We start from the raw sequence: 16,862 nt of genomic DNA, 5'->3' as shown, positions 1-16,862 counted from the left end.
AATTTGGATACCTAGGAACTAAAGGTCAGATCTTGCACATTCAGATGTCCAATAGAGCTAGCCCTATCCTTCACCCCTTGTATGATGGATTACAGGGATATCCAGCTGGCCTCTGTTAGAAATGGAGTTACCTTGCTAGACTAAAAGTCCTTGATGCAGCAAGTTAGTTTGTACCTTTTGGATAAGAGTTTATTTTCCTATAACCCCAGGAACACCCTGCTTTATCAGTACAAGCAAGTTCCCTTCCTGAAGATAGTGGAATTTTATTAGTAGGACTTTGAAAATGTGAAAAATGTATCTGACCACCACCCCATAGTTCAAAGGAAACACCCCAACATAGTTTAAGGGAAACATTTTCAAAAAGCTGACAGGCCTTAAGATCATAAATATGAAATTAGAAGAAAATGATATCCTTTCATATAAACAAATGGAAAAACCTTCCTTGCACTTTTTGGCTCCCTATCTCTGTTATGATCTCATTTTCCCTTTCCGTCATAGTTGTTCAGGTGTGCATTTTGTCTGAGTCTTCTGCTGTTAAGAGCACTCAGTTCTAATTTTCATCAATATACTGGAAAACTAGACAGTTGCCATTATTTCAGTTTAAAAAAACAACAAACAGAATTTTTTTAAAAAAACCACCCTTCCCTAATGAGTATCCCGAACTATAAGCTTTTGACCACAGTAGTTCTCAATCGGTGGAACTTCAGATATTTAGGACTTCACCTCCCAAAGGTCCAGTCTCTCAGTGGTAAAAAATTCTGGGAGCTCACATGTCTGGTGAGCCAAGCATTAAGAACTACTGCCCTAGAATACTGTTGTTGTCTCTGGAAAGCCCGCTTCTTGTTTTCTGACTAGAGATTTCTCCCCTCTGTGTAGTCACTTTGGTGTGCAAACTGCATTCTGAAATATGTAGGACTGATAATAAAATATGGGCCTTCCACTAAAAGAAGAGGAAGATGTGCTATCTCTTTTTAATCAGTGGTCAGTTGTTTACTTTGTTGCACCTCTGCTACCTATTCTTCTCATCCCCACATGATCCACAACATGCTTTATAGATGCCGACAAGCCTGTGGGGCTGGGGGCACATAATTGATCTGTTTCCTGTGGAGTCCATCTGGTTGCATAATAAAACACCTTTCAGAACCAAGTCTGGCTTTGCCTAGCTCTTTCTTGACTGAACTTGGCACAAGGGTAGCCCAGATCTTAATTAAACCTTATCTACAGACACCCCCCAAAAAATTGGCAAAATCATACCCTCCATCAATCAACATGTTTTTTCTAGAATATAGCAAAGTCTTTGACTGCATAGATTGTGAAGGTTATGGAACACCCTTAAAGACATGGGAGTGCCTCTAACAATCTAAGATATGCAGATGACATCATACTATTCACAGACCTAGAACAACTGCTAAGGAACATCAAGGAAGAAAGCACAAAGGCAGGGCTACTGCTGAACATAAAGAAAACAAAAATAATGACCACAAATTCAACTTAGATAATGAAGAAACAAAAACACTAAAACAGTGTTGGACTGTATTAAAAAGATCAATTTACAGGACCTAAGCAGACAGCAAGACTTGGAGATGTCTTATCCACAGGGTTGCCATAAGTCAAGATCAACTCGAAGGCGATTAACAACAACAAAATACTCTTCATGTTGTTGTGTGCCTTCATGTCATTTCCGACTTATGGCAGCCCTATCATGGGGTTTACTTGGCAAGATTTGTTTAGAGGATGTTTACCATTGCCTTCCTCTTAGGCTGAGAGAGGCTGGCTTGTCCAAGGTCAGAGTGTTCTGTAGATCAGCACTATCAAATCACTATACCACACTAGCTCTCATATCCTCTATAGTCCTATGAAAAGGGCTAAGGGGCCAAATATATATATATATTGCCATTGTAGTGTATATCACATTCTCACACTGTCCTGATTTGGCAGGGACAGTCCTGATTAATCCTCTTTCATCCTACTTTTTTCCAGCTGCTTTTAAAATGTCTTGGGCGGGATACAGACCGCCCCTTTGAGGCAGCCTGCACTCGCCCCTTTTCCCACCGGATCGGGGCCCCATATATATATATATATATATATATATATATATATATATATAATTGGCCCCTTAGCCCTTTTCATAGAACTATAGAGGATATGAGAGCTAGTGTGGTAAATTACAAGGGGGAGATTGATTAGATAGATAGATAGATAGATAGATAGATAGATAGATGATAGATAGATAGATCCCATTGTAATTTGAGCACTGGTAGAACTCTTTGCATTCCAGTAAAATGTGCAAAAGCTATGCAGACCAGGGAGGGACACCAGATCTGAAATCAGCATGTGTTGGAATGTACCAGAGAAACTTGTCCTTAAGCTGCTTCAAACATAATTAATTTACCAGAAAGATACCACTATACATTGCAGTGAAATTGTGTGTGCATGTGCAGCCAATGCAGAAATGGTTTTCGACAGCATGTGTACCACACCTTCCAATATTTCACAGATGAAAACTGGAATATGTATGGCAGGCAATATCAAAATGTGACAAAACTGGCAAAAGTTATTAATGAGAAAAAACAGACAAGCCAGAAGAGGCTGCAGGAGTTTGCTTTTTCCTGAGCCTACAGGGAAGAGCAAGATTTCATCCCTACTCTCCTTCCTTCCCTGCTGAATTAATTAAATGCAATCTACTTTTGCACTTTGGACTCAGTTTGCAGCAGCTAAAGGGGAAAAGTGGGAGAAAGAAAGGGAAACCAAGGCGCTTTCCAGACCGGCACTTTGTGACGGCCTGGATATGTGCTAGGGTTGCCTCGGGGCATCCTTTACAGAAGCCCTGCAACCCTAGCACGTACCTGCGGCATGATAATGGCGGCGCCCTGTATACATGGGTGCCACCATTATGCCGTCACGTCCACGCAGCAGCCAAAGAGCATGGCATGGATGTGATAAGTTTGCGCCGCTGCAAGGCGCTTGTGGTGCCCTTTCAGCGGTGCCGGAAGGAGCTTCAAAACGGAGCTCCTTTTTGCCATGTGTATCGCTGGCGCAGCCTTTACACGGCTGTGCCAGCAGTACGGAAGAGAAAGGGGCCAAGCGGCCTCTTTTTCTCTTTCCCCCCAGCTGTCAGGGTGTCCTTGGAGCATGAAGCCCCAAGCCCCAAGGACACCTCTTTCCAACCCCAAGGACACTCCGTTTTGCCGCTTCCCCGAGACCTGGAGAAGTGGCGGATTGGGGGCTCTGGAGCTGCCACTGCAGATGCCCAGGCCCTGATCCGGTGGGAAAAGGGGCGAGTGCAGGCTGCCTCAAAGGGGCGGTCTGTATCCCGCCCAAGACATTTTAAAAGCAGCTGGAAAAAAGTAGGATGAAAGAGGATTAATCAGGACTGTCCCTGCCAAATCAGGACAGTGTGAGAATGTGATATACACCACAATGGCAATGGGTCCTTGGGGTATAATCTCTACGGGCCCATACAGACAGGCCAAAATAAAGCTGCTTCGGGTCTCTTTGGAGGCATGTTGTTTAAACAACACACACATTTTAAAAGGCCAGAAGCTGTGCCAAAGCTGCGCTCCAGTCCTTAGGCCTGTCTGTACAGCCTCTACATGAGCAAAATAGAAAGCTGTACATTTGCCTTCACATCATATGTTTTATTATACACCAGCCTCACTCAACCTTGTTCCCTTCCAGATATTTAGAACTACAACCCCCTTCAGCCCTAGCCACCAATGCAATAGTCTGGAAGGATGGGTTTGTAATTGTACACAGAACAGTTCCTTCACAGGAGTGCTATCTTAAACGAAGCAAGTCATGTGTGAAGCAGTTAATGAGCACAGTATTGTGCTTGACGGGGAAATGTTCAAAAGACAGGCCTGGGAGTCCCAGTGGCCATCTATAATCTTGCTTAATGGCTTTTGGACTCAAAACAAAGGTGATTGGATAGCAGAAAAAGAAATGTCAGCCAAGAAAGCAGAAACCTGGAACAATGGGGTGGTGGAGAGGCAGGAGTACTCTTCTCTCCACAGCCCCAAATCAAGAGAAAAGGCTTCCATTTTGTTCACTTTGCTTTGCCAGACATGAACAGAATACACACAGTATCCTGGATCTCTCCCCACACTTCCTCCTAGCAGTGCACATCCAGTCTTTATTGCTTTCTGCCAAAAGCTGTGTTAGAACAGGCAGGTGGGGTGATGGAGGAGAGCTCATCATCAGCATTGCAAGTCTATAAACTTAAAGCACTTGGCATCATTTTTGTTGCGGTATGTGTGGGAGGGAAAATGGATGGGAGGTTGATGTAGTCATGACCTTAGTGACCATCATTACAGATTAAATTCATGATCTAGCCAATGCAGGGGCATTGTTGGCCTTACTACATCACAAGTGATAGGAGGCAGAGGTGGAGAAAATACAGTCCATGGACCACATGCACCTTCCAATCTCATTTTTGCTCTCCCACAAGGCCCTCAAGTGTCTCATTACTGTTGCTACTTTCACTTTTGTTTCTGCATCCATTTTTATGGTGTTCTCATTAGCCCCAGTCCTATGTTTTTAGGATTCCCGTATTTCAAGGTCTAGACCACCACCATTGGTCCTCAGAGTGAGAAGAGGAATCTCAGGGTGAGAACATCAACTTGAAAAGTGTGTGTGTTTGTGTGTCAATGGTGTTTATCACACGGAGATTTTTGCAGCTTAGATCCAGGGTGACTCCTGGTTCAGCTATGCGAATTCACATTCTTACGTGCATGTTTTATCACACCTGGTTGCCCTTCCGTTGCCCTTCCGAATCGAGGGGGAATCGAATCCAAGGCAAGTCACATGATGTGGATTCACACAAAGCGGAGTGAGTGCAAATTGTATTACCACACTAGTGCATACCATGCGGATTCAACTATTCGAATTGGGACCCTTGCACATGCTCAGTGGGGGTCTGAACGCATCATGAACCTTTGCACTTTCGGGGTGAAGTAGGGGCCACTTCCTAATTCCACTTTCACGTGAATGCTAGCCTCACATGAATGACAGCTCCAGGTTCTATGGGCTTTAGAGTCCCTTTTGGCACCCAAACTAGCACTCTTTTTCTGGGAGACATGGTCTGGTTTTGCAGCCATACAAGCAGCCTTCCCCAGCGGCATTGGAAACAGACGCTTTCCCCTTCCTGACCAGCATGTCTCCTGTCCATGTTAAAATGTGAATACATTAATTCCCCAGTAGCTCTCTGCCCTTTCCCTAGCAGCATCAGAAACAACCGTATTTCCCCTCGGCAGTATTGGAAGCCGGGGGGGGGGGGGTACCCAAAGTAAATGGGGCAAAATTGCAGCACAGCATCATGGAAAATGTGGGACCTTGGAGGGGGGTGTACCAAGAGCAAAGTTGCATTCCACACCAGACCAATTTGGAGCAAAATCAAAGTGAGCTTGAATGTGAATTCTGTGAATTCACTTTTTACCAAATTCACCAAAATGAGGAGTCACTTTGGATTCACTGCAGAAGTGCCATGAAAGGAGCTCCCATAGAAAGGAATCACATGTGGTAATACATCATGTTATCGTGTGAATTTGGATCGTTGGAACTGCAGTCACGTCGGATCAGAGTTGCAAAAACCTCCATGTGATAAGGACCAATGGAAACAAATACAAAATTCTGCATTTAGACCACAAAACCCATATAGATAAGTAAAAGTTGAGGGATACTTTGCTTGGCAATACTACATGTAAAAAGGACTTTGGGATTATTGTTGATTATAAATTAAACATGACACAATACTAATGCTGCAGCAAAGAAGGCAAATACTATTTTCACCCATATTAATAGAACCATATTTTCCAAGTCAAGGGAAATGCCTGCACTAGTCAGGCCTTATCCCTATCTGGAGTACTGTGTTCAGTTCTGGATACCTTGTTTTAAGGAGGATGTAAACAAGTTGGAATGGGTTCAGAGAAGGGCAACAAGGATGATATGAATATGAAGGAAAAAACATGAGAAAAGGTTGAAGGAGCTGCACATGTTCAGCTTGGTGAAGAGAAAGAAAACAGAATTAATATAACTGCACTCTTTAAATATGTCTAGGGCTGTCACAGAGAGGAGGGTACAGGCTTGTTTTCTGCTTTGGCAGAGGATAAAACCAGTTCTAATGGTTTTAAGTTGCAAGAGGGTAGATTTTAATCGAACATTAGAAGGAATCAGTTGGCCAAGAGTGGTTTGGTCACTGAACCAATTGCCTAGAGAGGTGGTGAAGTGTCATTCTCTAGACATCTTTTAAAAGAGGCTAGATAGTTACTCGATGGGGATGCTCTGGCTGGAGATGCTGCAAGCAGCAGTTTAGACATGATGACTAATGGGACCCTTTCCAACTTTATGAGTCTATGATTCTATTTGTTAGACATGGTGTTTTTTATCTGAAAGGCAAATACCGTCAATTCTTAATGCACCATGTTTAATAGCACTACCAGAGGCTGTCCCCTGTAATAGCAGCAGGGCCAGCCTCCTTTGACATTGCAAGCGGTTGTCCTTAGGTTTCAGATTTTGGCCCTGTGGTCCTGACTTGGCAACCATAGGTACTCCCCATGTGCAAATCTGATGTGTGGAGACAGAAGTGGACAACATTGCTGGTCTTGCCTCCAATATACTTTCTGGAGCTGGCCATGCCACAGAATGCCCTGTGTTCCTGCTGATGCTGGCATAGGGAAAGTCAGACTATAAAAAAGCTGCTAACATGGAGGCTTCCACGGCAATCAGAGCTCTTAGTTGAATAAGGCAAAGGCTTATCATCAAACATTGGTGTTGATCCTATTGGATCTCTCTGCAGCCTTTGATACTTTCAATCATCAATTGTACTACTCTGGTTGGCATAACTGGGAAAACAGGGAATACTCTTCCTAGTTTAAATCTTTTTTGTTGGACAGTTCTTACACTGTTTCATTTTAGGGAGCTATACCAACAACCTTCCTTGTAACTGTAGGTGTGCCTCGAGGACCAGTGTTGTATCCCCATTCTTTTTCTCATTATATATGCTTCCCTTGGGTTTCTTATTTCAGAAGTGGGGTTTCCAATATCACATTTACACATATGACACTTGGATCTTCCAGAGCTTTGATTCAATTGATGCTATCATGTGGAAGTCTGTGACAGACTGCCTGTTGAGTGTTTCTCTTTGAATGAACACCCACCATTTTAAGTTGAACCTGGATAAAACAGAGACCCTGATGTTTCAACTTGACCACCCAGTAGTCCCACTTCATGCCCTCCACTGTGTTTACAGGGTTAAGCACTGACCCTGTCTTGGTTGCCAGGATCCTTGGAGTACTGCTGGATGATCATCTCTCTCTCTCTGTGCCCCTTTATCAGAGCAAATGCAAAGGCCTATAATTTCCATCTTTTGAACATCTGTAGGAGTCATAGGTTTTTGACCATTGAGACTGTTCATCTGCTTGTCCAGGCCTTGGCTATTTCATGCCTGGACTATTGTAATAGACTACTGGCAGACTAGCTTTCCTGCTCTCTTATTCCTCTGGTTTTAATCTGGAACAGTGACATTCAGGTGGTTTTAAATCTCCCTAAATACTCACATGTCTGTTTTCCTCATAGATCCCTCCACCGGCTACCAGTTTGGGCCAGGGCTCACTACAAGCTTTTGGTTTTGGTACTTAAGGTCCCTCAGTACCTGGCAGCTCAGCTAGCTTGGTACGTTTCATCTAAGAACTTAAGATCTACAGGCAAAGGATTATTGGCGGTTTCACCAATGCATATGGCTCTGTCAAGGCAGTGAGCCTTTCAGGATCTTGTTCCACATTTTGTGGAACTGTCTTCCTTTGTACCTCCATATGAAGAATGATCTTACCTGTTTTTGGAAAAACCTTCCTCTTTGATTCACCCAGTTAAGCTGCTGAGTGTGCCTAAAGTTGCCAAAATGGATTGTCATATCTTTAGTATATTATAGTGTTGCATTGTTTTGCTCTTGAGTATATATGTCTGATGTTCCACGTTTGGTGAAAAGGGTGTTATAAATAAAAGTTTTTAAAAGGGCGGGGGGGGGGGGAGTTAATCACATGGAGCTTTCGCTATGCAGATGTCTGCACCAACACAAAAATGTCCAGGGCAGAGCTTAGAAATAATAAATGACATGGAAAGCAATTACTAGTACTTTTTCAGTTACTATAATTAGTTACTTTTATTGATTATCTGGGGACAGAACAAAGTTATATCATTATTACAGTACAACCTCCATATCTGCATGACTGGTACCTGTGGTTTCATTTACATGTATCTGAAAAAATAGTTTCTCTCTAGGCATTTTCTAGGTCCTCCAGTGCAATTCTGTGATATGCTTTTGACATGTGTTGACTATAGAGACTTAAAAATGCCTGGAGAGGTGCAACTCCAAGGTCAGCCTCCACCAGAAGTCATTAATTTCAGTAGGGCTTGCTATTATCTGAAGTTTTGTATTTTCATGGTAAATCCAGGATACAGGGGATGCACTGTATTATTATTATAGTTATCATCATCATTGTTGTTGTTATTGCTCTTCACTGGAATCCTGTATCATATTTTACCTAATGTAACTTTAGGGAGCCTTCTTGGCGCAATGGTTAAATGCCAGTGCTGCAGCCACAATGTTGTGAGTTCAATCTCAGGGCTCAAAGGATGACTCAGCCTTCCATCCTTTCGTAGGTCAGTAAAATGACTACCCAGCTTGTTAGGGGTAATTGGCTTACAGATTGTAAACTGGCTATAAAGTGCTGAGTTCACTATTAAACGGTATAGAAATGTAAATGCTACTGCTATTGCTATTGCTATATATACTAAGATTAATAGCAGAGGTGCTAAGAAACCATAATAGTGCATTGCAAAGATGCATAACAGGACGCTGGCAAGAGTGCCTGGTGAGCATTGGGACCAGTGAACATCAGTGCACAATGCAGATTGGACACTTTATTAGCTCTTCTGTATAATAACATAACAGCAGCCCTCTATTGGATATGGGCATTACAAAACTGCCCAATTCTAATTCTTGCATAGCTAAGTCCATTTACAAAAATACAACAGAATTCTGGCTATTATTATTATTTTATTCTATTATATACTGCTTTTCTTCCAATAATGGGACTCATATTTAAAAACGGTGTATATTAACAACTATATGAAAATTTTCATAAAAGTACTGTATAATATAAAAATTATTTAAATGACAATTCCACAATGTATGAAGCTAAAAAAATCATTCAAAATTCATTAAAAGACCATATACAAACCTTAAACATATGCAAACCTTATACAACATGTGAAGAAAAAAAAGTCATTCAAAATTAATTAAAAGACCATCTATAAACCTTAAAAAGAACACGGGTCATAATTAAAATCCCACTCCAGTCAATTTCTATAAGCCTGACAGTATCTGAATGTTTGACTTGCTGATGGAAGGAGGACAGAACCATCCTAGCCTCCCTATGGAGTTCCAAAGCCTGGGAGCAGCCACCAAGAAGGCCTTTTCTCTTGTTCCCCCAAACAAGCTTGAGAAGATGGTGGGATGGAAGGAAGGGCCTCTGCAGAAGATCTGCAGAAGAGCTCTAATGGGCTCATAAAGGGATATATGGTCCTTCAAATAGCCTGGACCCAAGTCGTATAGTTTCAAAATAAGACAATGATAGGGAGGGAACATTATTATTTTATTGATGCAATGAAGTATATCTTCTAGCTACATTTAAAAACTGCTTTCAAAAGGCATTTTTAGGAATTGTCCAGCTTTTTTGTCAGTCCTATCAATCACCCAGTGTTGGTGTTACAGTAGAATGACTGGACTGAGCCAGACTATAGGATCATTCTGTCAATCGACCATTGCCCGCAGTTACCGATGACTGTATTGATCAATTCCTTCAGAACAATGTTCTTGTTTTTCTTTTACTGACGAGGCGTAGTAAGCACAGTTGTACAGTCTGTCTCACAGCAAAATCTCCTGTGTTCTATGGCAAACAATGCTGTGGTTCCCTCAAAGACCAGCTGGTCTTTGTGTGGCATGCGCTTTGGTAAGAAGTGCTGCCTTGATGCATAAAGTGAACCAATTGTGATTCTGAAGTAGCTTTTTTGTCCGCAAGAGCAAAACAGATGGCAAACAACCTGGCCACAATGAATCAGTCAGCTTCTATTTTACATATCTCACAAATTTGCAAATGAGACAATTTAAAAAAAACATAAAATGAAAGTCACACAAACTAAGATGAGGCCATGCTCAGAGGCATGGTACTACAAAACTGAACAATTGTGCCAGAGGATAAATGGACATACATCAGACATTAGGAATGGGAATACACAAAAACCTGTGGGAGAACATTTCAATCTCCCTGGGCATTCCATCTCAGACCTCAGAACAGTGGTCATTGAACAAAAGAACTACAAAGGCAGATCCACAGACTACAGTCCCTCAACAATGGATTGAACAAAGACAATAGTTTCCTGACACACACACACACACTTAAACACTATCTGACCTCATGGGGGTGCCCTACATTTATCTACTCCCCTCACCACATGCTAGTCCCATTGCAAAACTAAATTTGCCAGTTCATCTCCATGCACAAAGACCAGTTTCCTATATTTTGTGCACTAACGACCATACATCATTAAAACTGGACCTGAAACTTCATTTCCATATGCAAAAGATTTGTAATTTGAATTGACATCCTCACATACCAGTGACATATATGACTGGGCCTGGCTTACACTCTGCCAAATGCATCTGAAGAAGTAGACTGAAGTCTATGAAAGCTCATGCTGCCAATTTCTTTCTTTCAGTTAGTCTGGTACAAATCAGCGGGAAGCGCCATCCTGATGCCGATTCTAAGGTTCGGGAACATGCAGCGATCACACGCTCCCAAACCCTAGTCCATATGAACACTGCCATTATGGCATCCCACCATGATGACACAAGCGTGGTGCAGCATCCACAAATTGTGGCGCCGCTCTCGTATCATCAATGCGTGACAGTGTGCCAATGGTGCACTCATTATGTCAGCCACGTGGACTTAAAAGAACCCAGTGGGGGGGATACAGATGGGTGGCTCCATGTTGCCCATTTTTGCCCCTTGTCAGCGTTGTGCCAACCGCACAGCACAGCTTTGACACACTCCCTAAAAAGAAGCTGCCTAGAGCGACTTCTTTTTAGGAGCGGCATAATGGCACTTGCGTGCCCTGGTGCCACCACTTCCTGCAAGTGCCGTTTGGGCACACAAATGTATGTGCATCATCGTCGCACACCCCATGTGGGTGGGGCCATGGCAAGATGGTGCATGGGCAGCGCTATTAGGGCTGGGCGCGTATGGACGCCCAGTCCTAATGAGGCCTAAAATCAGCTTTTTCCCGTCTGTATCAGGCCAGTTTTTCCGGGTTCTTTTTGGTGCAAAGGGACGCCACACGGTTTGGCTGCTGCAGTGTCCCTTGGAAGCAAAACTGGGCAGCTCCAGCCTACCCTTTTGTGATGGTCTGTCGAGCCCCTTAGTCTCAAAGGTGCTACAAGATCTCTCTACGTACTGATTCCTGCTTCTGTCAGCAACCTTAATTCTGCACTGCATCCTACGAGTAGGTATTTATGTATGTTTATGACAAGACTAAAGAACATGCTAATCCACAGATGCTATTGAACCCCAGCTTCCATCAGCCCTAGTTAGCTTGGACAATGGTAAGGTAAGATGACAGTAGTAGATCATGCTTAGGCTAAAATCAAAAATGGGTTCACACCACAATGACATGGAAGTTAACAGATGCTGAAGTCTTACCGCCTGTGCTTCATAAGCAATCACACGCACACACAAAGGCGTTCATTTATTCACTATTTGCCATTTTAGGATTCACAATTGATTAAAAAGAAATAATGGTTGAAAAGTGCATAATATATTTTTATGTCCCCCAATATACTATTTGTATATGCTTAGCTTATTTCCATATTATGTTTATGCAGCATCTCTTCAGTTTGTAGCAGTCAGTTCTTTTATGGTTTCTCATCACCTTGCAGGCTATGGTTTTTTTTTTTAACATTAAATAATCCTGAACATGTTCTCAGGAGGCAGGACAAGCAGCAATTCTGTGGGCTGCTTCACCTGGTCCTCCTGTATGTAGGTGGAAACGGATCTACATCCATATAATATAAGGTATGGGATAATTATTTTCTCCAAAGGCAGATTATATAGGATTTATCTCCTTTAAACAGTAGCAGATAAGACTGTTACCTTCATGTGGATTGTTGGCATCCCTTTATATTAAATGTATGATGTCTGAGGGAGACATATTCCTTTACCAATCTCATTCCTTTATCACAAAAAGTGTGAATGGGAACTATATTTATCAAGAGCTGATGGAAACAGAAACTTCAGACCAAATTACAAAACAGCTGCCAGCTGGATTTCCAAGGCTGACTCCAGGGTTAAGGGCCCACTTCTACCAAGGTAATCATTACTGGGTTGTTCTAATAATAATAATAATAATAATAATTTGTATTCTACTTGTTTACTCCTCTGGTAGTGGTGGGTCTGAGAAGCTGCCTGCATTATTGACTGGCCAACTTCCCGAGGGCCACTGAGTAAATCAGGTGCTCCAGAGTATTATGGCAACATCAACATGGCTGGTTATCTCATAGACCCTCCTGAGGCTTCCACAGCCTGAAAAGCCCATGGGTAAGCAGGAGGGCAGAAGAGGCAGCTTTTATCCGTGCCAGTGAGCCCTGCTAGGGCCCTTGAACCTTGGCAACTGCCTGGGGGTGTTCACCTTGGAGTCTTAGGTCTAATTTGCAGTGCAGAAATAATGCAGTTTGTCATGGCTGCTTGCTATGGAACTCTGGGATCTGTAGTTCTGTGAAATATGTAGCCTTCTCTGTCAGAGAGCTCTAGCACCACAACAAACTGCAAATCCCGAAATTCCACAGCATTGAGCCATGACAGTTAAAACAATGTCAAACTGCATTAGTTCTGCAATGCAGATTAGATCTTAGAGAAAGGCTAGGGAGAAACAGTATTGCCAATTTTTACAGTTCCTAATTAGGCAAGGCTTGAAGATTTGAACATACACTCATTTGCTGTAAGACTCTGAGACCCTCTGAGGATGGGCTAGATCGTACAGTAAGTGGCTTGGTAATACTTCCTATGGATCAGTGGGTAGATATACAAATTTCCCATTCAGGAAACCTCCATGAAACTCCAGTTAAAACGAACTTTGAGATATCTCCTGTGATGCTGACAAGGAGGCATGAGAATTCAGCCCAGACATATTTATATCCACACAGGATATGACTGTCACCTCCTTGACAAAATGGATGCCAGTGCGTTTTCAAAGGATGAGAAAACACCAGCCACTAAGAAATTTATCTGGGACATTGGGCCATGTTCAGAGAAACACAACTCTGATGCCATGCCAAATAGCATTTGCTATATACATGTGGAGCTTTTCCCCCTCAGAAGGAGTTGGGGTACAGCGAGGCTGCAAAATTGTCAGTGATACACCAAAATTAAGAGAGCTAAATCTGAAAGCTTCTTCTGTCTGGAGGAGAGGATATTTCCCTTCAGATTATTTCTTTTGCCTTGAAGCTAAGTGACTTCACCCAGCAGTACCTTCCCTTCTGATTTTTGCTTGAAGAAACAGTAGCCTTTTCTGAGTCAGACCCAGTAAGCCAAAATTGAAGCAGAGATTACAGAGCAATAATGCAGAAAAATGGGATGTCTCAGCTACACTGCTATCAAGACAGTCCTGACCCATGGCCACACATTAAACCAAGGACATTACAACACCAGCAGAGCAATTCTGTCAGTTTTTTAAAAAGAAAATATACCAGCTTCAGAGTAGCCATTATTATATATCTTTGCAATTGCACAACTGGGGTTGCTGCTGCCATTGCGCGCTCTTCCAGATTCCCTCTCAACCTTGCCTCCCTGCCCTATGCCCTACCCAGCATGCCTTTCAGATATTTTAATTTATTTTTATTTTAACTTTTTCATGCAAGTCCTGAGCTCTGCTACTGCAATTGATGTTTTAAAAATAAATAGAAAAATATATCTATAAAGCGAATCAGGCTGCTTGGGAATAGATAGTCGGGACAAGGAGAAAGGCACTGACACCACATGACTGCCAATATTGCAACTGTCCTGGCAGTGACGTTTCACACCCAGGTACTAGTGCAGCTGGGAGATAATTTATGGGTTTTCCCCATCAATGAAAAGGGAAGCCTTAACCACTTTGGGAACACAGTTGCTACAGGTCAGAGGCATTGTGGTGTGATAAGTATTACCAAAGCTGCTCTTTCCTTCCTGCAATCATTTAAAAGCAGTGTGTAGTAATCTCCCTAATCACCACCACATCTATATGTTTGTAATGAAACCAATTCTGAAACTGGCACAGGGTCCCTTAGTTGGTTGAGCAGTTAATCACAGTTCCTGTCCTGAATTCAGCACAACTGCCCAAATACAGATCATATTAAGATGCAAGAGAGAAGGAAGAATGACTCAGAAGATGGTGAAAGAAGCAATCTACGTGGCACCAGGCGAGGCAGTTTAATTTCCTGAAAGGACTCAGCTTTCAGATGTCAAGGATTGCTGTGCTCACATGACTGGGAATAGGATATGCCTGGCCCCAGAGCCTCTGATATTTGACAGGTTTCTGTTGCAGCAAAACATCATATTTGGTGCTATCTGTGCCACACACTTGATCCTCCTGTCAGATTTCAAAGGACTCTGACAGGAGTAACGAAGAGTGCTTAATAACAAAACTGGGAAGATTCCCGCTCCTAGGGTTCAAATCTGCATGAACCACCCCCTCTTTTGTTCCCTTTTTTCTTTTGCCCTAATCCTATACATGTGAAGTAAAGCTATGGTGATTCAGTGATAATGAGGTGTCAGTTTACACATGCTCAGACTATTCCTTGTGTTTAATTCACACATGGTTACCCTATCAATTGAAAAAGGGGGAGAGTGACTATATTGATTCTGACAATGGGCCATGATTCAGATTAAGAACCTATAGTAACAAATATTCAGTTTCTAGTCCACACCATCCCCACCATAGCCTCTCCCTCATTCCAAGTTCTGTATAAGCAAAAAAGCCTACACTTGTGTGGGGCAAATATAGAACTGGGAACAATTACATTGGTCTACAGCTTCCAGAGTCTTTCAATGGCCATGTTGGATGGAGAATTCTTGGGTTTGTATTATCGAAAGGAACTTTCTCTACCTATGACCAAATGATAAACCATCTCCATTATAGCCTACAGAAATCACTGTTATGCCTCCATCATGCCATTACTCATGGCAAAGATCTGTTCCATGCCAGGATTAGTTTCAAAACAGAAGAGGTCCAAGGGCTCAAGCTAGCTTCAGAGACAATAACTTGTGACTGGGAACCTTCATTAATACTAAATGTATTAGGGGAGGCCATGTGCTTGCTGACTGATGAAGGAAATGAACTCTGCATATGATTAGAGACATTCCATCATTATTTTACCACTCCCAGAGTTGTACACTAGTATGAAAAGAAGATCTCATCTGGAGCAGAATCTTGGATATTATTTGACTGTAGGGTGCATCCATACTTTCCTACTATAGCACTCTGATACCACTTTAACTGCCATGGTTCCAACCTATGGAATCCTGGATCTGTTGTTTGGGGAGGGGCTTAGAATTCTCTGCCAGAAAGCTCTAGTGCTTCACCTCAGAGGAATGCAATAGAGAATTTGACATCCCTCATCAAACTACAATTCACAATTTAGTGTGGAGCCACAACAGTTAAATTGTTATAACTATACAATGTGGATACACCCCTAGAAATAACTGGAATCTAAAGACAGAAGGATACTCATGCCTGGAAGGAAAAGTGATTATCGTTCCCCTTTAAGAACTTTGTTGCTACTTTCTGGTTCAAAGGCTGTCCTAACCAGCTAGACCTCTGGCACATGCCTGCAGGTTGCATACTCCACCATGACTGACCTCCACAAGCCCTTTGCCCTCCACACACACTTTATCCATACCTTCCATGTCTGTGATTCTCACTGTGGCACTGCTCACTGTTTCGCCATGCTGGTTCTTAGCCACACACCTGTAGATCCCAGCATCATCAGCTTTGCTGTTGCAGATCCGGAGGCAGCCATATTCCTCCTCCTCCTCTTCTTTGTCTTTCTCCTTGGTGGAGACAATCAGTACCTTCTCCTTGTACCAGCTCAAGCATGGCCGGGGGTTGCCAATCACAACCACCTTCAGCAGGATGTCGTGGCCAATGCTGAACGCTTCATCCTTCAGCTCCTGTAGGAAGACTGGGGCTGCTGCAGGGCCTTCTTGCTCAGCCGTGACTTTGGCTCTCTTAGGAGGGATGGCAGGGCTTGGTGGGGCTCTTCCTAGGCCTCGTCCCCGTGTCCCCCCAGCCTCTTCATTGGCTCGGTTGAAGTTCTTCTCTCCCAGGGATTTCTGCATGGCTACTTGGGGACCAGGGAACTTAGGTTGCTCTGACATGGTTCTCCTGGATTGTTACAGTCCTATTCCATCAAAGGCCCTCGCCCAGGACTCAGTGATCTTACCAGCCCCACGGGGCCCAGCCAAGCCCCCCAGTAGCTGTTCCCCTCACTTGATGTTCACCCTCTGTGTGTATGCGCATGGCCCCCCAGCTCCTGGGTACCTGCCAGGGGGCATTGACGTGGTTCCAGGTGCCTGCCCACCCAAGCCGGACAAAGTCCCAGAAGGTCATTTCTCTGCCAGGCAGGGAACTATTTTTAGGTTGGTCTCAGGTTGCAGCCAGCCCATCCGAACACACCAAGGCAGAGGGAATCCAACAGTTTGCTGAGGAATCAGCCTTCCCAGTTTTCCTCTCACCACCTGCTCCCCAAACCTGTAGGTCTAGAAATCTTTACTACCTCT

At 43.2% G+C, this 16,862-nt stretch overlaps 1 protein-coding gene across 5 annotated transcripts in view; it reads right to left on the bottom strand.

The window, feature by feature from the left end:
* Nucleotides 1–16,650, bottom strand: part of SPEG (striated muscle enriched protein kinase) — a 177,556-nt gene extending 160,906 nt beyond the window's left edge. For 3 of the 5 annotated variants that reach the window (XM_089520475.1, XM_089520473.1, XM_089520474.1), the window contains exon 1: nucleotides 15,983–16,649. In XM_089520475.1, coding sequence (XP_089376601.1) covers nucleotides 15,983–16,460 — 478 coding nt within the window. In that variant the 5' untranslated portion in view covers nucleotides 16,461–16,649. Of the gene's footprint in view, nucleotides 1–15,982 lie in introns of all 5 variants that reach the window. The other 2 variants (XM_089520471.1, XM_089520477.1) reach the window with 1 other exon arrangement.
* Nucleotides 16,651–16,862: the final 212 nt, after the last annotated feature.

Source organism: Sceloporus occidentalis, unplaced genomic scaffold (genome assembly GCF_023333645.1).
Source record: "Sceloporus occidentalis isolate IW3139 unplaced genomic scaffold, rSceOcc1.0.p SCAF_4, whole genome shotgun sequence".
Classification (NCBI taxonomy): Eukaryota; Metazoa; Chordata; class Lepidosauria; order Squamata; family Phrynosomatidae; genus Sceloporus; species Sceloporus occidentalis.
The sequence above is the reverse complement of the archived record's forward strand: the minus strand, read 5'-3'. Positions and strand labels throughout refer to the sequence as shown.